The sequence below is a fragment of the Phaseolus vulgaris genome, chromosome 2 (genome assembly GCF_000499845.2).
Source record: "Phaseolus vulgaris cultivar G19833 chromosome 2, P. vulgaris v2.0, whole genome shotgun sequence".
In the NCBI taxonomy this organism is placed as follows: Eukaryota; Viridiplantae; Streptophyta; class Magnoliopsida; order Fabales; family Fabaceae; genus Phaseolus; species Phaseolus vulgaris.
The window spans coordinates 9,169,110-9,191,876 of NC_023758.2; the positions used below are offsets into that span (position 1 = coordinate 9,169,110).

Below are 22,767 nucleotides of genomic sequence, written 5' to 3' on the forward strand. Positions count from 1 at the left end.
TAATAGACCTTAGATTGTAAAAGATGTATTAAACATATAGAAATACAATGTGAACACATAAAACGGTTTTTCAAAGGTATTATAAGTGTTTTAATCAATTAATAGACCTTAGATTGAAAAAAATATATGAAACATATGAAAACACAATTTTAACACATGAAATTGTTTTTCAAAGATATTCATAAGTGTTTCAATAAATTAATAGACTAAGATTGTAAAAGAAATATTAAACATATCTAAGGTCAATCAATTAATAGAAAAAAGAACAAGTTGCAAACATTTAGTTAAGTAATACGCTTGTTTTCAATAGGTAAGGTACTTTTAAACTATTATCATACAGAACATTCACTTTCTAATAGTTTCCTAGGTTATGAAACCTTAGATTGTAAATAAAATAAGTATTAAACATATCAAAACACAATTTTAACACATGAAATTGTTTTTCAAAGATATCCTAACTGTTTCAATTAATTAATAGACCTTAGATTGTAAAAGAGGTATTAAACATATCGAAATACAATGTGAACACATAAAACGGTTTTTCAAAGGTATTATAAGTGTTTGAATCAATTAATAGACCTTAGATTGTAAAAAATATATGAAACATATGAAAACACAATTTTAACACATGAAATTGTTTTTCAAAGATATTCATAAGTGTTTCAATAAATTAATAGACTAAGATTGTAAAAGAAATATTAAATATATTAAAACACAATTTTAACACATGAAATTGATTTTCAAAGATATCATAAGTGTTTTCAATCAATTAATAGCGAAAAGAACAAGTTGCAAACGTTTAGTTAAGTAATACGCTTGTTTTCAATAGGTAAGATACTTTTAAACTATTATTATACAGAACATTTACTTTCTTATAGTTTCCTAGGTTATAAAACCTTAGATTGTAAATGAAAAAGTATTAAACATATCAAAACACAGTTTTAAGACATCAAATTGTTTTTTAAAGATATGTAAGTGTTTCAATCAATTAATAGACCTTAGATTGTAAAAGAAGTATTAAACATATCAAAATACAATTTGAACACATGAAATGGTTTTCAAAGGTATCATAAGTGTTTGAATCAATTAATAGACCTTAGATTGTCAAAAATATATTAAACATATTAAAACACAATTTTAACACATGAAATTGTTTTTGAAAGATATTCACAAGTGTTTCCATCAATTAATATAATAAGAGTGTAAAAGAAATATTAAACATATCAAAACACAATTTTAACACATGAAATTGGTTTTCAAAGATATCTTAAGTGTTTTCAATCAATTAATAGCGAAAAGAACAAGTTGCAAACATTTAGTTAAGTAATACCCTTGTTTTCAATAGTTAATATACTTTTAAACTATTATTACACAAAACATTCACTTTCTTATAGTTTCCTAGGTTATAAAACCATAGATTGCAAATGAAAGAAGTTTTAAACATATCAAAACACGATTTTAGCACATGAAATTGGTTTTCAAAGATATCATAAGTGTTTTAAATCAATTAATAGCGAAAAGAACAAGTTGCAAACATTTAGTTAAGTAATACGCTTGTTTTCAATAGTTAAGATACTTTTAAACTATTATTATGAAGAACATTCACTTTCTTATACTTTCCTAGGTTATAAAACCTTAGATTGTAAATGAAAGAAGTATTAAACATATCAAAACACAATTTTAACACATGAAATTGTTTTTCAAAGATATCATAAGTGTTTCAATCAATTAATAGACCTTAGATTGTAAAAGAAGTATTAAACATATCAATATACAATTCCTCAAGAGCCATTTCTATCAATTAATAGACCTTAGGTTGACCAAGGTCTTCTTTATGCGTGGCTTGTCCTCACGAGCTAGGGCACCTTCGTTCTGCTCCGTCTGTGAGTACTTGAAAAGAAGTGAACAAAGGGGCGCCCTCGCGGCCGTTTGCACTCCGACGATCATGTCAGCTAGCAAGAAACATCAAAGGGGACACACCTCCGTATCGGAACACCGTGACTGGATGCTCTGAAGGTGGTCGAAAATATAAAAATACTGTGTTGCCCTAATTGTCTGTGCTTACAGTGGGTGCGCTGTGAAACAACTAGGGTTTCGTGACTCTGTGTAAACTGTGAGAATTAGGTCAAAACTCCGATCCATTTCAAATGTCCCAAGGCCCTTTTTTTATACACCTCCTGCATTTAAAGCGCGTTAAAGCGCATTGAAAGCGAATAAAAATGTGCCTTGAAACATTTGATACATAAACCAAATTAACGTGTACCTTATCAAACTTTCACTAAAACATTGATGAACACGTGCTTATTGCCACATGTTCTTCTGACTGGATCGTTATTCTACGCAGAGGGCCTCACAGCGCCGTAACCCCACTTAGGGTTATTCCATTGTGTGAGTCCTCTTTCCTCGAAGCACATCTGGCACAATGGGGCGACTTTCTGGATGCCAACTCATGCGCCCCAGCCTTTAGTCACTCTCCCTAAGAGTGTATCTACCTTTCTTACGTACCATGCACGTGGTTCTCCCTGGGCGTGGCCCTCTCATGGGTCGTATCTGTCCCAGGGTCTCCCAACGATGGCGCGGGTACTTCATGAGTCAGGTTACCCCCTATTGGTACTAGAACGATGGTCTTGAAGCCACCTTTCTCTTCTCTTTATTACTGTTCTGAGGTACTGAGGCCTCTCGCGGTGTCGCCCCTTCCACGGTCTTTCCTACCCATGGGTATCGGGGGGTAACACCGTCGGTGCCTTAACTTGGCGACGCCTCATCTTGGCGTTGCCTACGCCTGGCGACACCTCATCCTGGCGATGCCTACACCTGGTGACGCCTCATCTTGACAATGCCTTATGCGGTCAACCTGTTGAATTTCTTCCCTTGGCCCCCTTGAGGGGTCCCACCATATGTTGACTTTGACTTTGACTCTGGTCAAAGCCCGGGGACGGGACGGTACACAAGCCCCCCAGTCTTGAGCTGATACTTGTTTTCAGCGAAAAGACTAATGCCTCGCCCTATCGTCCACATGGCACCCTGATGACGTGGCTTTTCCTGAGTGGTCGACGTGACATTCTCTTGAGCAGCTGACGTGACATTCTCTTGAGCAGTTGACGTGACATTCTCTTGTGCCAGGGATGTGAAGCCTTAAGTTGCGTTTTATTCCTTCGACACGTGGCTCGATCCTACGGCTGAGGATGAGCGTCGTTAACGCTTCCAAGTTAACGTTATAACCTTTCGAAATTGCGTGCTCAAGGCACTGTTCCATCACTTTTCATATTCTTCGCACTGTTCATCTTCTCAAAGTTTCCTCTGCGATCTCTGCTCTCTCTCTTCGCATTCTCTACCTTTACCAACTCAAACACTCAAAGGTATGATTTTTCTTTCTTGTTTATTCTCGCCCATTACTGCATTAATTTCGTAACTGCCTGGGTCTGTTTATGTTTCTGCATCTCTTGTGTTCTTCTCTGTTCCTCCACATTTCTTCGTTCTCCCCTCTTTTCTGGATTTCTCGCGTGGGTAAGGGTTTTCTTAGGGTTTCGTCCCATTTGCTTCTTCAAAATTCCTTCACTAAGCCTTTGCTTTTTCTTCCTTCTTCAGCTTCTTTATCAATCTATGGCGCGTACAAAAACAACGCCCAATCCTGCTCCCCCAAAGGTCCACTACAAGGACCTTTATTCGTGGGCTTCCAACGAACTTTTGAACGAATGCACCACCTTAACTACTGTCGAAGACGTAGAGAAACACCTGGGTGACCTGCGATTGTACAATTTCAAAGCCTTTTGCAGAACCCATGATTCTCACATCTCCATCCGTCATGGCACCCCTGGGGAGGCAGTTTGCGTGGACGACAGGTCCAATGGGGGGAAACCCTTCTTCTTCTTTTACCAAGCGGTATTTAAGCGCGTCGGTCTGTGCCTCCCCTTCACGGCCTTCGAGAGGGAGCTGCTTACGGAGATCAATATAGCCCCCGCCCAACTACACCCCAATGGCTGGGCATTCGTCAGGGCTTTCCAGATCCTGTGTGGGTACCTGGGCATCCCACCCTCAGTGGACGTTTTCCTTCATTTCTTTGAAGTGAAAAAGCAAGGGAAAAGCCTCTGGGTGAGCTTTACCGGGGTCGCTAGCAAAATTCTCCTCACCCTCTTCCAGAACTCTTTCAAAGGTTGGAAAGGTAATTTCTTCAGGGTGTGTTGCGCCAAACACGACCCTGCAGCCTTGGATGGCTTTCCTCTGTACTAGACGGAGAAGCCCAATCCGACCAAGCCCAAATCTTTGGACGAGCTATCCTCCGCTGATAGGGAGGTGTGTGTGGCCTTAGCTGGCCTGAAGATCGTTTTCCACACCTCGACTCTTATAGCTAGCGAGTTTGATGCCAACGCCCTTTCTGCATACTTTGGTAGGGAAACCTGTACTCTTACTTGTTTTCTCATACTTGCCCCTTAACATGCTTTCCTTTATTGTTGAGTGTTTTGTTCATCTGCCAAATGTTTGTTTAGTTGTTCCAATTTTTGTATGTGCTGTTGATCTGCAAACCTGCCCCAGTGGTGGAATCTGTACTCTGTACTTAGTCTTGAGTTCAAGTCCTAACTCCAAATTTCTGTGTATAGCTTGTGTATCTGATGCTTTCTCCTTGACTTGGTATTGGCTCTAACCTCTGTTCTTTGGTTTGTCTGGTGCAGCATCAGTGATGGACTCTGCAAGGCGCGTTACTCTGGCCAAGGCTTTGAAGGCTCGTGCCACGAAGGCTGGCGCCTCCAACACCCCCAATGTCGAACCAAACCTCCTGCCTTCATCAGCCTCACCAACACCAACCACCACCGAAACCCCACTAGGTCCATCTTCACCACCACCACCAAGTCCCCAAACATTCCAAACACCCAACTCGCCTCCTCCCATCGCCGCAGTCCCACTGGCTGTGGCCCCATCCCCTGCTCCAGCCCCCCTAGACAAGGGAAAGAGGGTGCTGGAGATTCCCTCCGATGATGAAGACTCCGATGGTGGGCTAGTCTTCAAGAGGAGAAGGCTGCTAGGGCCTTCACCCCACAACTATTTCCCCCCATGGTGGTGGGTCCTTCAGGGATAATCCTCCCAACGCCACATCTCCACCGCCACCACCAACAGTCCAAGGAGAAAGGGCGACGGAGCCGAGTCGGCACCGCCACCACCAACAACAGAAGCACCTGCTGCTTCTGTATCTGCCCCTTCTAGTCCAGAAATCATTGCCATCCCCCCTCCAATTATGCAGCTGCTGAGGGGTTTCAATGGGGGATTGTCGCCGGGAGGCTCCGACAGGAGGGAAGGCATGCCCTATTACATGGGGGCCTTCTTGACTATTGCTCTCGAGTGGCGTGCTCAAGCAAAAAATGCCGCCTTCGACGCACAATCCCTCCAGGCCCTTAAGCAGGAAGCGACCACTCTGAAGGAGGAGAAGGAAACCTGGGGGCGCCAAGAGGAGGCCTACAAAGCCTCTTTAAAGTTGGCTCAAGAGGCCAAGGATGAGGCTGACAAGCAGCTGCTTGAAGCGGAGGAAATCCAGGCTGAACTCTGTACCCATGTGGTGTCCCTTTAAGTCCAAGTGACAAACCTTCAAGACGTGGCCAAGGCTTCCGAGGAGCTTCAGAAGGAGCTGGAAGATCAGTGCTCCGATCCGGAGCAAAAGCTGGAGAAGATGGAGGATGAATTGGCGGCTAAGGTCGAGGCTTTCGACCTTCTCCAGGTTGAGCATGACAAGCTCCAAACTGAGGTCAACAGGCTTCAGGTGGAGAAGGAAGCTCTGGAGAAGCAGCTAGCCTCCGAGGACTTCACGATAGAAGAGCTGGAGAAGGCCAAGAAAGAGCTCATTGACGATATGGCCGACACCTTTGAAGAGGGGTTCAAGGATGCTTTGGCCCAAGCCGCCTGTGAAAACCCAGAGATCAATATTTCCAATTGCGACTCTGGCAGTCATATCGTCGATGGGAAGGTCGTGCCCCTTGACCTTGGGAAATAATCTGCTCTGAACTTGACTCCTTTATTTCCTTGTAAATTCGTGTTGACCATCATTTGAATTTGTTTATGACTTATGACAATCTGTTATTGGTTGAATATTTACTCGGGCCTTTATTTTCATATTTTCATGTCAACTTGTTTTTTTCTTCCATTTGTTTCTGCTTTCTTTGTTATATTGAATGCGTTATCTCCCTTACATCCCTTTATAGCTTTAATCGTAACCCTTTAGGTAGTACGCACCCTTTTTTCTTTACCTTTTCTTCTAGGTGGCGACGCACCCCCTTCTCCTGATCTTTCTCTCAGAACTTCACTTGGCCTTCGTATCTGCGAGGAGTCTTCCTCATGAAGGCATCGCTTGCCCCGCCATTGCCCAAAAAGGCAAAGGAGGATTTAACTTCACGTACTTTCTGGCCTCTGGCAACTTGCGCTTTCACGTTTCTTCTTCTTCTTGCTCTTTTGATTTTCTCTGGCCTTCTAGGCTCGTGAAAGTTTTCAGCTTGCTCTCTACCTTACCTGTTTCGAGTCCTCAGGCACTTACTACCAAAGGTCTCGCTCTCATCTCTTTTCTGGCCTCAACATCGCTCAAGGGCGAGGAGGACTTATCTATTCATCTGGGCCTCGACATCGCTCGAGGGTGAGGAGAACTTATCTTTACCTGTACTGGGTATCCACGCTCGAAGAGAGACCTGCTCTGGGTGTCCTCAGCGTATTTATTCACTTTGGACAAAAGTCGCGCTCTGGTGCCCACGCCCATGGAGGGGTCTATACAACAACACCGTATCGTCCATGGAGTGTTTAGAACACCAAGGCAACTTAGCCCTTATCTCTTTGCGTTTGGTGCCCACTTCTAAAGAGAGGCCTACTACAGCAGTGCCGTATCGTCCTCAGGGTGTCTAAAACACTAGACACCGGGGCTAGCTATTCATACCTGAGGAGGGGGCGTCCCGAAGGAATCCCTTAACCCTTGCTCAGGGACTAGACACCCGGATTTTAACTTATACTGAACATGTGATATCGGGGCTAGCTATTCATACCTGAGGAGGGGGCGTCCTGAAAGAATCCCTTTACCCCTGCTCAGGGACCAGGCACCCAGATTTTAACTTATGCGAAACATACCTGTTATCTTGATCTCTGGGCACGTGCATGCGCTTTTACTACTTTGAATTCTGACGTCTACTCCTCTACCTAGCAATGCCTACACCTGGCGACGCCTCCTCTTGGCGACGCCTCACCCTGGCGTTGCCTTGAGTCTTTATCTTTTGTTTCTTTAAACTTTGATCTTATATTTGAATGATAGGGAAAACTGAGGCAAAAAATATCTTAAACTTCTATTTTCTTTATTTGGGTGACCTCATTAAAAAACCCCCCGAGAGGGAAAAAGAGTGTCCCCTTTACAAAATTTCAACTAAAATAAAACTTTAAATTTGTCGCGTTCCAACTGCGTGGGATGGAGCCTCTTTCCAGAGTCTTTAGATTATACGAACCATTTCCCTTGGCTTTGATTACTCTGAAGGGCCCAGTCCACTTGGGAGATAACTTGTTCACCAACTCGTAAGGGTGAGCCTTCCTCATGACTAGGTCACCAACCTGGAATTGTCGCGGCTTTACCTTAGAGCTGTATTGATGCTCCACTCTTCTCTTCACAGCCTCAGCCTTTATTTTCGCCTCTTCTCTAGCTTCATCCAATAGGTCCAGATTCATCCTTCTCTCTTCGTTGAGTTCTTCTGTCACAAAGCTCAGAAAACGGGGTGAGCTCTCGTGAATCTCCACCGGGATCATGGCGTTTGACCCATAAACCAAACTGAACGGCGTCTCCATGGTGGAAGATTGAGGCGTGGTGTGGTAAGCCCACACGATCCTTGGCACTTCTTCGGCCCATGCCCCCTTAGCTTTATCTAACCTTCTCTTATGCCCTCTCAGCAAAACTCTATTTGCTGATTCTACTTGCCCATTTGTCTAAGGGTGTTCGACTGATGCGAAAACTTGCTTGATCCCTACCTCTGCACATAACTTTCCCAACTGTTGGCTTGCGAACTGGGTGCCATTATCTGAAATGAGACGCCTTGGCACCCCAAAGCGACACAGAATGTTCTTCCAAACAAAGTGTTGTACCTTGTGCGCAGTGATCTGTGCCACTGGTTCTGCCTCTATCCACTTGGTGACGTACTCGATAGCGACGATCAGGTACTTCATCTGCCTTATCGCCAGTGGGAACGGGCCTAGGATATCAATCCCCCAAGTATGGAAAGGCCACGGGCTGTATATGGATCTTAGTTCTTCTGGCGGCGCCTTGTGCCAATCAGCGTGCATCTGACACTGCTTGCAACGCTGGGCGTATCGAACACAGTCTTCTCTTACCGTCGGCCAGTAAAAACCTGCACGTACTACCTTGGATGCCAAGGATCTTCCTCCCACGTGGCTCCCACAAATACATTCGTGGAGTTCAGCCATTATCCTGGTGCACTCGTCGCCACTTACGCACGTCAAGATATGATGCGTAAACCCGTGTCTGAATAATATCCCATCCACTAAAGTGTACCTTGCGGCGTTCCTCTTGACCTTCTTGCCTTTTTCTGGTTCCGCTGGGAGGATTCCATCCGCTATGTATCGCCTGTAAGGGGTCATCCATGTGTCGCCTTCCTCCAAAGCACATACATGTACACTTTTTTCTTCTTCTGGCGAGGTCGCATAGGTGCTGATGCGGGGTGCCCTCACCGTATCTTGAATCAAAGAGCGGTGGCTCCTTGGCCTTCCTCTTGCCGTGCTAATGTGAAGGACATCTACCCTGTTGTCTGCCACAAACTTTTGCGGCGTTTTGAGCGTCTCTTGGATGACAGTCCTCTGCCTTCCCCCCTTGCCTGAGCTGGCCAGCTTGGCAAGCAGGTCAGCTCTGGCATTTTGCTCCCTAGGGACATGCACCAGCTCAAACGCAGCGAAGGCTCCCTTCAACACCTCGACGTATCTCAAGTATGCGGCCATCTGTGGATCCTTTGCCTGATACTCCCCCGTTACTTGCCCTGTGACCAATTGTGATTCACTCTTTGCCAAGAGGCTTTGAGCGCCCATTTCTTTAGCCAAAAGCATCCCAACAATCAACGCGTCGTACTCCGCTTGGTTATTACTTGCTTTAAAGGCGAAGCGTAAAGCTTGCTCGATCAACACTCCGTTAGGTCCCTCCAAGATTATTCCAGCGCCACTCCCCTGCTGGTTGGAGGACCCATCCACTGAGAGCATCCACTTTGTCCCCAACTCTACCTCTTGAGGATCTCCTCCTGGTGATAACTCTGCCACGAAATCAGCATAGACTTGCCCCTTGATGAATCCCTTGGGTTCATACTGGATACCAAACTCTGACAGCTCCGCCGCCCAGCGAACCATCCTCCCCGCTACATCTGGCTTCTGAAGTACTTTCTAGATGGGGAGGTTCGTCATCACCACCACTGCGAAACTGTGGAAATAATGGCGGAGCCTTCTGGCTGAGAACACCACCGCTAATGCCGCCTTCTCTAGTGACTGGTACCTCAATTCTGGGCCTTGCAAGGCCTTGCTTACGAAGTAAATGGGCCTCTGCACTTGGTCTTGCTCCTAGAACAACACAAAGCTAATGGCCCACTCTGTTACCGCAATGTATAATCGGAGGAGGACGCCTACTTGTGGCTTGAAAAGCATAGGTGGCGTCGCCAAGTACTCTTTCAACTTGAGGAACGCTTCTTCACACTCATCTGTCCATGCAAAACGGCTGTTCCTCTTGAGGCATTGGAAGTAGGGGTGGCCCTTCTCCCCTCCAGCAGATACAAACCTTGACAAAGCTGCCATTCTCCCAGTCAATTGCTGAACTTCTTTAACTGATGTTGGGCTTCTCATGGCGATGATGGCTACACACTTATCGGGGTTCGCCTCTATCCCTCTCTTAGTGAGCATAAATCCCAAGAACTTTTGATGAGAATCAAATAAAGGAGGCTTTTATTAATGGAGGAAGAGGACATCCACCCTCACATTTGAAGCTCTTCCTTCTAGTCTTCTCAAAATTAAAAGAAGACATAAAATAAAGATGAGGCCCAAGCCCAAAGCCCAAGCCCAAGCCCAAGAAGGCCAAAGCCCAAAGAGCCCAAGTCCATCCCATGAGGGGCAAGGCCAAGCTTTGAAATACTCTTGTATAGTTTTAGGAGGTGTGGTTATTAAATAAAGGAGTGTGAAAATGTAAAATAAAGTCACATTGTCCATGTGACTTAGGAGAGAGGTGTAGGTGTAGTTTTTAGGAGGTGTCATAGTAGAAAAAGGTCACACCTCCCATGTGACTTGTTTTTGGTGGGAATTTCAAATGAGTTTATTTCAAATGAGTTTATAAATAAAGGTGCTTAGCTTGTACAATTGGGATTTGGAATTTGTAGAAAAGAAACTCTCCCAATTTGGTGATTGAGTGAGTGAGATTTGATTTCTCCTCTTCCTAGTCTCATCTTGAGAGCCTTGGTTCCCTCAAGTGGCGGCAATTCACACTTATCTTGGAACAATCACACTTCAAGTGGCGTGTTCATCAATCAAGTTCTTCATCCACATAAGTTTCCTATCTTCTCCATTTAGTTCTTCCATTTCCATGTCCATATGAACTCTAAAACAAGTGTAGTTTCTTTTATTCGGTTCATCTTCCTTTTCTTGCACTTTTGTTCGGTTCTTTTCAATTTCTTACTGTTTTAATTCAGTTCAGTAGCTCCTTTTCATGTTTTGTTTGGTTCAATTGCTTTCTTTAGAGTTTCGATCGGTTCATTTACTTTCTTGTTCAATTTAATCGGTTCAATTGGCAAGAAATGGGTCTTCCATGTGAGTTTGGTGTTTGGTGAAAGTTTTGGTGAGTTCTTGAAACATAGAACATTGATCCATTTCTATTAAAAGTGCCTATTCATTCTCCAACTCAAGTTGATTCCATAAGAATGTCAAGAATCATTCTAATTGTGCTAATGGAATCACATCATGTGGTATCATGAGTTTAGGTGTGTTCTTGTTTAATTGTTGAGTTGTGTAGCACTTTATTTCAAGAGCTCTTTTAATTTCTTGCAATTTAAGTTTCTGTTTTAGGCTTATTTTGAGTTTACTTGCTGTTTTTAATTCTTTTGCCTATCATATGTTTGAGTATTTTCCTTTTTGAATCATGTCAAGTTTTGTCTTAGTCTTGTTTTTCCATATTTGTCATCACTTCTAGTAGTACTTTTATTGCTTTTGATTGTTTCTTGCTTTAGTGTCATATAATTTTCTGAATTGATATTGATCCTTTGTGCATTTTCTGTTTTAGTTTGAGTTCATGCTTGTATTCTAGACCTATACAAGTTCCTATACATCATTTTCCATTATGTCTTTGCTAGTTCATAATTCTGTTTTTCATTCCTATTAGGATTCCTCTGTTTCTGAAAACGTGCTTGCTGTTTTTCCTTATTGCAATTGATTTACTCACTAGAAAATTCTGAAATTCTGGATTTATGATATTCAAAGTGTTATAAAAGCATAGAAAAAAGAAGTACTCAAAAATTCAAAGTACACAAAAAATGATAAATAAAATACAAAAAGTGTACAATTCTGCCGAAAAAAATACGGTAATCTGGCAGCGATTTTGAAAAATTTATCTCAATTAATTGGATTACTGTTTTTAAGTGATTCCAGTGCCATTATTGAGTTAACATCTTGAAGTTTTTGTGGTTTAAATTTCATAATCCAGTTCGCTCTATATCATTCCAGTTAAATCAGTGAACATCAAGCACAGTTTGCATAAAAAATATTTTCCAGTAGCTAGTTTTTGTTTTCTTCATCTACTCTAGTGCTTTTCTTTAAGTATTCTTTTGTGTGCCTACTTTCTCATTGAGTTCCTTATTTTCTTGCTTGTCTTTTGTTCCTTAATCTTTGAGTTTGTCAAACATCTAGTATTCCTTTTGTTCTAGCCTTTCATTGCTTATATTTTTCTTGTTTGTCTTTATTGCTTCATTGGTTTTGTTGTGGTTGGCTTTGAGATTGGTGTGCTTGCTTTGACATCTTTCATTTGAGGATTCCAAGACCTCAAGATCAGATTGGTGCAAGAACATTATTTCTTTGAGAGTGACCTCTTTTTCTGGCCAAATTTACTTCGGCAATTTGGGTGCCAAATTCATTTTTTTTGCTAACTTTGTTTCTTGACTTGTTTGCTGTTTTTGTGTGTTTGCTGTTTTCATTTGCAAATGGCTGGCTATTCAAGTAGTGCATCTTACAAACAACATTCTCCTTCCAAAGTTTCGGTCCTTGGAGAATTGCATGAAGCTCAACGCACCATTAGGCATTTGGAAGAGAAATTGCAAAAGATGGAGGTGCAACAAGCTAGGCCATCTCACTCTATCCATGATGGGCATCATTCACATAGACCTTCTTCAAGAGGTTCTTCAAATGATTTAGGCCGTGAAGAGGAACATAGAAGAAGGAGGCATCACCATCATTCTCATGAGGAGAGTTATAACCGTGACCAAAGATATCACCAAGTGTTCAACATTGCTTGTGCAAAAGTTCCTAGTTTTAATGTTGATAGTGATCCTAATGTGTATTTAGATTGGGAGACTAAGGTTGAACATTATTTTCATGTGTATAAGGTCCAAGATGACGATAAACTTAGGATAGTTTCTTCATCCTTTTTGGGTTATGCCAAAGAATGGTGGCATAAAATTGTAATGGACATTATATATCGCAAGAAACCTCCCGTGGTTTCTTGGATGTCTTTGAAAGAGTGTATGCGCGCGAGGTTTGTTCCTCCTTCTAGGAAGGAACACTTGTTGAAGTTCCAAAGGCTTCCTCAAGGACATAGGATGGTAGATGAATACTTTAAAGATTTTGAAACAACTTTGACTAAAATGAATATGCATGCTAATGAAGAGTCAAAGATTAAATGGTTTGTACGTGGTTTGAGAAGAGAAATTAGAGACTTTGTAGAATTAAATGAGTATTCTTCTTTAAAGAAAGTTTCACAAAGCCATCAAGGTAGAATTATCTCTTTTGAAAAAAACTTTCAAAAATACTCATGATGATGATTTCTACAACTCTTCTAGGAAGGATGCAAACAAAATTTCTACTCAAATTTCTCCTTCCAATTTTTCCAAACAAACCATGTTTCCAAAAAAAGTTTCTACTATAAATCCTTCTACTCCTAAGTCACCTACCAAAACTTCAAATATAAAATGTTTTAAATGTTTAGGTTTTGGGCACATAGCTCTTCATTGTCCACAAAAGCAAATCTTAAAAATAAACAAGGTAAAACAAGACCTAACTCACCCACCTACCACAAGTAAAAATGAAAAAGACAAAGAAGGCCAAGTTGACATGGATCTTATCCTTCCACATCCAAGGTGTTTTCCTTCCTTATCTTTTTCATTACCAAAGGTTCTTACTTCACCACCATCTTGGTTAAAAAATGTTAGGGATGATTTGTTCATACCTCCTAATGGTTGTCACCATTTAAGAGGCCTTTTTCCAAAAGATATCATCATTCCCAAACAAAATTTTCCAACTTGGTTGATTTCTAAAACCTCCTTTTCTGAAATCCCATTGTTTCCAAATGCTAAGTCATGTTTTCCTTTTTCTTCCAATTTTAATTGTAAGAATAAACTGACTTTGTTATATGCAGGGATTCAGAATTCGTGGACGAATTCTCTCCAACTCGAGGAGTATGATGAGAATCAAATAAAGGAGGCTTTTATTAATGGAGGAAGAGGACATCCACCCTCACATTTGAAGTTCTTCCTTCTAGTCTTCTCAAAATTAAAAGAAGACATAAAATAAAGATGAGGCCCAAGCCCAAAGCCCAAGCCCAAGCCCAAGAAGGCCAAAGCCCAAAGAGCCCAAGTCCATCCCATGAGGGGCAAGGCCAAGCTTTGAAATACTCTTGTATAGTTTTAGGAGGTGTGGTTATTAAATAAAGGAGTGTGAAAATGTAAAATAAAGTCACATTGTCCATGTGACTTAGGAGAGTGGTGTAGGTGTAGTTTTTAGGAGGTGTCATAGTAGAAAAAGGTCACACCTCCCATGTGACTTGTTTTTGGTGGGAATTTCAATTGAGTTTATTTGAATTTTCCCACCTATTTTTCCGCACCTCTAGGCTATAAATAAAGGTGCTTAGCTTGTACAATTGAGATTTGAATTTTAGAGGAAAGAAACTATACTCAAATTTTGAGTGATCATTGGAGAGCTTTTGAGCCTTCTTCTCTAGTCTCATCTTGAAGGATCCATGGTGTCCTCAAGTGGTGGCAACAACTCATCTAGGAGCAACCATCCTTCTAGTGGCGTGATCATCCAACCATACATCCATCTTCATGAGCACTCTCTTCTCCTTCCTTTCTTCTCTTTTGTTGTTCTTGTTTTGAGTAGGTGTTCTTGAGATTTTTGGTTCGGTTTTAAGATTTCCAGCAGCTGTTCTTATTCTAATTTGTGTTTGGTTCGGTACATTTCTGTTTCCAGCTTTCCTTTTCAGTTTTCTTGTCTTTAATTTCATTTTGTTCGGTTCAAAGTTGTTTTCATTCAATTCTATTTGGTGCCTATGGTTTTTACCTCTTTTTGTTGGTTCAATTTGACAATAATTGGAACTTCTATATGAGTTTGTGTTTTGGCACTAGTTTTGGTGAGTTCTTGTTCATAGAACCTTGATCCATTTCTATGATAAAGTGCCTAGCTCTTAACCAACTCAAGATGATTCCTAAGAATGTCAAGAATCATTCTAATTATGCTAGTGGAATCACATCAACTTTCCTACCTCCACGCCAAAAACGCACTTTTCGGGGTTTAATTTGAGGTGATACTTTGATATGGTAACAAACAGCTCTTCCAGATCCGCTGCGTGCTGCCCTATCTCGTGTGAAGTCACCACCATGTCATCTACGTAGGCTTGTACGTTCCTTCCCAGCATGGGTGCAAGGACCTTGTCCATTAGCCTTTCATATGTGGCGCTGCATTCTTCAACCCAAATGGCATCACCTTGTAACAGTAGTTGCATGTCTCCGTCATGAACGCCGTTTTACTCTCGTCCCTTGGATGCATCTTGATCTAATTGTAACCTGAGAATGCATCCAAGAAACTCAACATCTTGCAGCCCGATGCGCTATCCACCAACGCGTCGATGTTGGGCAGTAGGTATGAATCTTTGGGGCACGCCTTGTTCAGATCTGTGAAGTCAACGCACATCCTCTATTTCCCATTCGCCTTCTTCACTAGAACCACGTTGGCCAGCCACTCAAGGTATTGTATCTCCCTGATGTGTCCGACACTTAGCAGCTTCTGGGTCTCTTCCTTTACGACGAGGCATCGTTCTTCGTTGAAGTTCCTCCTTCTCTGTCGCACAGGGGGAACCTTGGCGTCCATGGTAAGATGGTGGCACAAAAAATCTGGGTCGATGCCTGGCATGTCTGCCGCAGTCCACGCGAATGCATCTAGTTGGCGCGAGATCACTGCGTCTACTTCTTCTTGTTCTCCCTGGCTCAACAAACGTCCCAATTTGAATACCGTACCCCCTATCTGCCTTTCCACCACGTTGTCTGCTGGTTGGGGTTGCTCGCTCTGCACGTTCTCGGCACGAGACTCATTCATGTGATCCTCTTCTATAGGCGTCGCCCTATCAGATGCATCGGGCATCGCCTCTTCTGACTCTTCTTCCATGGGCGAGGCCTCTCCGTATACTTCCTCCATTGGCGAGACGTCATCGTATTTTCCTTCTGTGCATGCATCTTCTATAGGCGTCGCCCCTGCAGGTGTGGCCTTGACAGCCGTAGACTCCGCGGGTGTCGCCCCTTCCAATGTTTCTAACTCGATTCACGAATCTGGAACGGGCAGTCGTTCAATCACCATTACCACACCTCTCTTTGTCTTCAGGCTATTTTCATAGCACTTTCGGGCCTCTTCCTGATCTGACTTGATTACGATTACTTTGCCAGTAAGATCTGGTAGCTTTATCTTCATGTGGCGCGTGGAGGATACTACCCTTAATTTGTTCAAGGCAGGTCTGGCTAACAAGATGTTGTAGGCTGAGTTGGCGTTAACCACCAAGTATCGAATGCTCTCGGTACGGGACGTCGCTCCATTAGTGAACGTCGTCCTCAGCTCCAGATAGCCACGTACCTCCACCGGGTTATCTGCAAACCCATACAAGCATCCAGTATAGGGCCTCAGCAGGTCAGGGGATAACTGTAGCTTGTTGAAGGTTGACCAAAACATGACGTCTGCAGAACTGCCCAGGTCGACGAGAACCCTGTGTACTTTTCTTCCCACTGTGACTACTGAGATGACCACGGGGTCATTATTGTGTGGGCGACATCCCGCAGGTCAGCCCTTGTGAAAACGAAGTCCGACTCCTACGGGTCATCCGGAAACTCCTCGGCAACTGAACTCACTGACCTCACATATTTCTTACGCTGAGAGGCAGTGGGTCTTCCTCCGGAAAAGCCTCCAGAAATGTTGTGTATTTCTCCGTGAGTCGGTATTTCGTGTGCTTGACCCTCCTTTGGTATCGCCATGGTTGTGGTTGTAGTAGACCCAACGAGATAATCTTTTAGGAAACCATTCTTCACAAGCTCATCCAACTGATAGCCCAGTGCTAAGCAGTTGTTAATATGATGCCCGAATGCCTCGTGAAATTCGCACCATGATTCTTTGTAGGGTCCCAGCACCTTGTCAGACTTCACTGGTGGCCTCAACCTGTTAGCTATGTTGGGCACAACGATGAGGTCTTTAAGCTCAACCACGAAATTGTGCCTCAGGGGTCTATTTCCCTCTCTCCTTCCTTCTGCTCGACCCCTAGGCTGGGTCCTCCTTGCCTCGTAGGTGCACTTCCTGTCTTGGTTCTTTCTCTCTGTGGCGGCTTCGTGGACCCTAGAGAGTTGTGTGCGCATATGCACTCTCGGGCGTGCGGGTGTGACAGTTGTGCGTTTCTCGTACACCTCCCCCTCTGAGGCAAAGTGCTCTACTGCACGACGCCTTATTTCAGCAAAAGTCTTGGGGCAGTTGCGAATGAGTGATTCGCAGAAAGGCCCAGGACACACCCCCTTTCTGAATGCGTACACGATCATGGGCTCCTCCTTGGTGCCAACCTTCACCACATGGGCCCCAAAGCGGCTTATGTACTCCTTCAAAGTCTCACCTTGATATTGCTTCACGTCGAACAAGTCGTATGAAACTAGGGGTGGAGCCCTGTTGGCTAGATACTGCTCTCTGAATAACTGTGACAGCTGTGTGAAGGACGTGGTATGACCCTCTAAGAGGCTGACGAACCAGTCCATGGCCATCCCAGTCAAGGTGCTCATGAAGAGCTTGCACCTTACGGCATCAGAGCCGCCTACCATCATCATCTGCGTGTGGAACGCGGTGAGGTGCGCCTCAGGGTCCTCTATCCCTGTGAAGGTTACTTTGGGCCCCGTGAAGGTGTTGGGGATCGCTGTCTCTAGGATCGCCTGTGAGAATGGCGTTGAGAATTCTCTTGGTGGGGTGGCAGTCTCAGGCTCGTCTATGTCGCGCCACCTGTGGCGTAGTTCCTCGTTGGTGCGGTGGAGCTCATCGTTTCTCGCCTGAGATGCTGTGAGATTCGCCTGCATGCGTTCTTGCTCTGCTTTCGATGCTGCCATTGCTTCTTGCAATCCTGCATCATACCCATGAGTTGTTGCATGGTTATCTCTTCACTCCTAGGGTGTGCAGGTCTCATTTTTGTGGTTTCTGGAAACCTTCATGACTATCGTGCGATTTGAGAACTGGGAATGGGTTGGAAACTGCAACTGGAATTGAAAAACTGTGTGATGGTACAAATGTTTTATATCGAGCCCCACGGTGGGCGCCAAATGTTCCGGCCGGTTGACCAGGGTCGTCTTTATGCTTGGCTTGTCTTCACGAGCTAGGGCACCTTCGTTCTGCTCCGTCTGTGAGTACCTGAAAAGAAGTGAACAAAGGGGCGCCCTCACGGCTGTTTGCACTCCGACGATCAAGTCAGCTAGCGAGAAACATAAAAAGGGACACACCTCCGTATCGGAACATCGTGACTGGATGCTCTGAAGGTGGTAGAAAATATAGAGTAACTAATACTGTGTTGCCCTAATTGTCTGTGCATACAGTGGGTGCGTCGTGAAACAACTAGGGTTTCGTGACTCTGTGTAAACTGTGAGAATTAGGTCAAAACTCTGATCCATTTCAAATGTCCCAAGGCCCCTTTTTTATACACCTCCTGCATTTAAAGCGCGTTAAAGCGCATTGAAAGCGTATAAAAATGTGCCTTGAAACATTTGATACGTAAACCAAATTAACGCGTACCTTAGCAAACTTTCACTAAAACATTGATGAACACGTGCTTATTGCCATGTGTTCTTCTGATTGGATCGTTATTCTACGCAGAGGGCCTCATAGCGCCGTAACCCCACTTAGGGTTATTCCATTGTGTGAGTCCTCTTTCCTCGAAGTGCATCTGGCGCAATGGGGCAACTTTCTGGGTGCCAACTCATGCGCCCCAGCCTCTAGTCACTCGCCCTGGGAGTGTATCTACCTTTCTTACGTACCATGCACGTGGTTCTCCCTGGGCGTGGCCCTCTCATGGGTCGTATCTGTCCCAGGGTCTCCCAACGGTGGCGCGGGTACTTCATGAGTCAGGTTACCCCCTACTGGTACTAGAAGGATGGTCTTGAAGCCACCATTCTCTTCTCTTTATTACTGTTCTAAGGTACTAAGGCCTCTCGCGGTGTCGCCCCCTCCACGGTCTTTCTTACCCATGGGTATCGGGGGGTAACACCGTCGGTGCCTTAACTTGGTGACGCCTCATCATGGCGTCGCCTACGCTTGGCGACACCTCATCCTGGCGACGCCTACACCTGGCGACGCCTCATCTTGGCGACGTCTTATGCGGTCAACCTGTTGACTTTCTTCCCTTTGGCCCCCTTGAAGGGTCCCACCATATATTGACTTTGATTTTAACTTTGATTTTGGTCCACGCCCGGGGATGGGACGGTACATAACTGTTTTCAATCAATTAATAGCGAAAAGAAAAGGTTTCAAACATTCAATTAAGTAATATGCTTGTTTTCAATAGTTAAGATACTTTTAAACTATTATTATACAGAACATTCACTTTCTGATAATTTCCTAGGTTATAAAACCTTAGATTGTAAATGAAAGAAGTATTAAACATATCAAAACACAATTTTAACACATGAATTTTTTTTCCAAAGATATCATAAGTGTTTTAAATCAATTAATAGACCTTAGATTGTAAAAGAAGTATTAAAGATATCAAAATACAACTTGAACACATAAAATGGTTTTTCAAAGGTATCATAAGTGTTTTAATCAATTAATAAACCTTAGATTGTAAAAAATATATTAAACATATGAAAACACAATTTTAACACATGAAATTGTTTTTCAAAGATATTCATAATTGTTTCAATAAATTAATAGACTAAGATTGTAAAAGAAATATTAAACATATCAAAACACAATTTTAACACATGAAATTGGTTTTCAAAGATATCCTAAGTGTTTTCAATCAATTAATAGTGAAAAGAACAAGTTGCAAACATTTAGTTAAATAATACGCTTGTTTTCAATAGTTAAGATACTTTTAAACTATTATTATACAGAACATTCACTTTCTAATAGTTTGCTAGTTCATAAAACCTTAGATTGTAAATGAAAGAAGTATTAAACATATGAAAGCACAATTTTAACACATGAAATTGTTTTTCAAAGATATCATAAGAGTTTTCATCAATTAATAGACCTTAGATTGTAAAAGAAGTATTAAACATATTAAAATACAATTTGACCACATGAAATGGTTTTTCAAATGTATCATAAGTGTTTGAATCAATTAATAGGCCTTAGATTGTAAAAAATATATTATTGATATGAAAACAAAATTTTAACACATGAAATTGTTTTCCATAGATATTCACAAGTGGTTCAATCAATTAATAGACTAAGATTGTAAAAAAAATATTAAACATATCAAAACACAATTTTAACACATGAAATTGGTTTTCAAAGATATCATAAGTGTTTTCAATCAATTAATAACGAAAAGAACATGTCGCAAACATTTAGTTAAGTAATACGCTTGTTTTCAATAGTTAAGATACTTTTAAACTATTATTACACAGAACATTCACTTTCTTATAGTTTCCTAGGTTATAAAACCTTAGATTGTAAATGAAAGAAGTATTAAAAATATGAAAACACAATTTTAACACATGAAATTGGTTTTAAAAGATATCATAAGTGTTTTCAATCAATTAATAGCGAAAAGAACAAGTTGCAAACATTTAGTTAAGTAATACGCTTGTTTTCAATAGTTAAGATACTTTTAAACTATTATTATACAAAACATTCACTTTCTTATAGTTTCCTAGGTTATAAAACGTTAGATTGTAAATGAAAGAAGTATTAAACATATCAAAACACAATTTTAAGACATGAAGTTGTTTTTCCAAGATATCATAACTTTTTCAATCAATTAATTGACCTTAGATTGTAAAAGAAGTATTAAACGTATCAAAATACAATTTGAACACATGAAATGGTTTTTCAAAGGTATCATAAGTGTTTGAATCAATTAATACACCTTAGATTGTGAATAATATATTAAACATATGAAAACACAATTTTAACACATGAAGTTGTTTTTCAAATATATTCATGAGTGTTTCAATCAATTAATAGACTAAGATTGTAAAAGAAATAATAAACATATCAAAACACAATTTTATCACATGAAATTGGTTTTCAAAGATATCATAAGTGTTTTCAATCAATTAATAGCGAAAAGAACAAGTTGCAAACATTTAGTTAAGTAAGACGCTTGTTTTCAATAGTTAAGATACTCTTAAACTATTATTATACAGAACATTCACTTTCTTATAGTTTCCTAGGTTATAAAACCTTCGATTGTAAATTAAAGAAGTATTAAAAATGTCAAAACACAATTTTAACACATGAAATAGTTATGCAAATATATCACAAGTGTTTTAATCAATTAATAGACCTTAGCTTGTAAAAGATGTATTAAACATATCCAAATACAATTTGAACACATGAAATGGTTTTTTAAAGGTATCATAAGTGTTTCAATCAATTAATACACCTTAGATTGTAAAAAATATATTAAACATATGAAAACACAATTTTAAAACATGAAATTGTTTTTCAAAGATATTCATAAGTGTTTCAATCAATTAATAAACTAAGATTGTAAAATAAATATTAAAGATATCAAAACACAATTTTAACACATGAAATTGGTTTTCAAAGATATGCTAAGTGTTTTCAATGAATTAATAGCGAAAAGAACAAGTTGCAAAAATTTAGTTAGGTAATATGCTTGTTTTCAATAGTTAAGATACTTTTAAACTATTATTATACAGAACATTTACTTTATTATAGTTTCCTAGGTTATAAAACGTTAGATTGTAAATGAAAGAAGTATTAAACATATCAAAACACAATTTTAACACATGAAATTGTTTTTCCAAGATATCATAACTTTTTCAATCAATTAATAGACCTTAAATTGTAAAAGAAGTATTAAACATATCAAAATACAATTTGAACACATGAAATGGTTTTTCAAAGGTATCATAAGTGTTTGAATCAATTAATACACCTTAGATTGTAAAAAATATACTAAACATTTGAAAACACAATTTTAACACATGAAGTTGTTTTTCAAAGATATTCATGTGTGTTTCAATCAATTAATAGACTAAGATTGTAAAAGAAATATTAAACATATCAAAACACTATTTTAACACATGAAATTGGTTTTCAAAGATATCATAAGGGTTTTCAATCAATTAATAGCGGAAAGAACAAGTTGCAAACATTTAGTTAAGTAATACGCTTGTTTTCAATAGTTAAGATACTTTTATTATACAGAACATTCACTTTCTTATAGTTTCCTAGGTTATAAAACCTTAGATTGTAAATGAAAGAAGTATTAAACATATGAAAATACAATTTTAACACATGAAATTGTTTTTCAAAGATATCATAAGTGTTTGAATCAATTAATAGACCTTAGATTGTAAAAGATGTATAAAACATATCAAAATACTATTTGAACACATGAAATGGTTTTTCAAAGGTATCATAAGTGTTTGAATCAATTAATATCCGTAGATTGTAAAAAATATATTAAACATATGAAAACACATTTTTAACACATGAAATTGTTTTTGAAAGATATTAATAAGTGTTTCAATCAATTAATAGACTAAGATTGTAAAAGAAATATTAAAAATATCAAAACATAATTTTAACACATGAAATTGGTTTTAAAAGATATCATAAGTGTTTTCAATCAATTAATAGCGAAAAGAACAAGTTGCAAACATTTAGTTCAGTAATACGCTTGTTTTCAATAGTTAAGATACTTTTAAACTATTATTATAGAAAACATTCACTTTATTATAGTTTCCTAGGTTATAAAACCTTAGATTGTAAATGAAAGAAGTATTAAACATATCAAAACACAATTTTAACACATGAAATTGTGTTTCAAAAATATCGTGAGTGTTTCAATCAATTAATAGACCTTAGATTGTAAAAGAAGTATGAAACATATCAAAATACAATTTGACCACATGAAATGGTTTTTCAAATGTATCATAAGTGTTTGAATCAATTAATAGGCCTTAGATTGTAAAAAATATATTAAACATATGAAAACAAAATTTTAACACATGAAATTGTTTTCCATAGATATTCACAAGTGGTTCAATCAATTAATAGACTAAGATTGTAAAAGAAATATTAAACATATCAAAACAC

The 22,767-nt window shown here is 40.3% G+C and overlaps 3 protein-coding genes across 3 annotated transcripts; 1 reads left to right on the forward strand and 2 right to left on the reverse strand.

The window, feature by feature from the left end:
* Positions 1–5,305: 5,305 nt before the first annotated feature.
* On the forward strand, positions 5,306–5,980 carry LOC137809011 (uncharacterized). The gene is made up of 2 exons (XM_068610152.1): positions 5,306–5,537; positions 5,583–5,980. Exons 1-2 carry the CDS (start codon positions 5,306–5,308, stop codon positions 5,978–5,980), a joined length of 630 nt encoding a protein of 209 aa, XP_068466253.1.
* Positions 5,981–7,380: 1,400 nt separating this feature from the next.
* Positions 7,381–9,357, reverse strand: LOC137809012 (uncharacterized). Its single transcript, XM_068610153.1, has 3 exons — positions 8,519–9,357; positions 8,092–8,198; positions 7,381–7,919 (listed from the first exon to the last, which is right to left on the reverse strand). Exons 1-3 carry the CDS (start codon positions 9,355–9,357, stop codon positions 7,381–7,383), a joined length of 1,485 nt encoding a protein of 494 aa, XP_068466254.1.
* A 6,965-nt stretch (positions 9,358–16,322) lies between these two features.
* LOC137809013 (uncharacterized) lies at positions 16,323–17,588 on the reverse strand. Its single transcript, XM_068610154.1, has one exon. The coding sequence runs from the start codon at positions 17,586–17,588 to the stop codon at positions 16,323–16,325; it is 1,266 nt and encodes a 421-aa protein (XP_068466255.1).
* Positions 17,589–22,767: the final 5,179 nt, after the last annotated feature.

Bases quoted from the DNA above. Each gene is read 5' to 3' on its own strand.
- LOC137809011 (XM_068610152.1), top strand. From the start codon at position 5,306: ATGGGGGCCTTCTTGACTATTGCTCTCGAGTGGCGTGCTCAAGCAAAA. The intron at 5,538-5,582 runs GTACCCATGTGG...CAAACCTTCAAG, and splicing joins GGAAATCCAGGCTGAACTCT to ACGTGGCCAAGGCTTCCGAG.
- LOC137809013 (XM_068610154.1), bottom strand. From the start codon at position 17,588: ATGGCAGCATCGAAAGCAGAGCAAGAACGCATGCAGGCGAATCTCACA.
- LOC137809012 (XM_068610153.1), bottom strand. From the start codon at position 9,357: ATGGTTCGCTGGGCGGCGGAGCTGTCAGAGTTTGGTATCCAGTATGAA. The intron at 8,199-8,518 runs GTACACTTTAGT...TTGATATCCTAG, and splicing joins GTCAAGAGGAACGCCGCAAG to GCCCGTTCCCACTGGCGATA. The intron at 7,920-8,091 runs GTACAACACTTT...ATGGGCAAGTAG, and splicing joins CACAGATCACTGCGCACAAG to AATCAGCAAATAGAGTTTTG.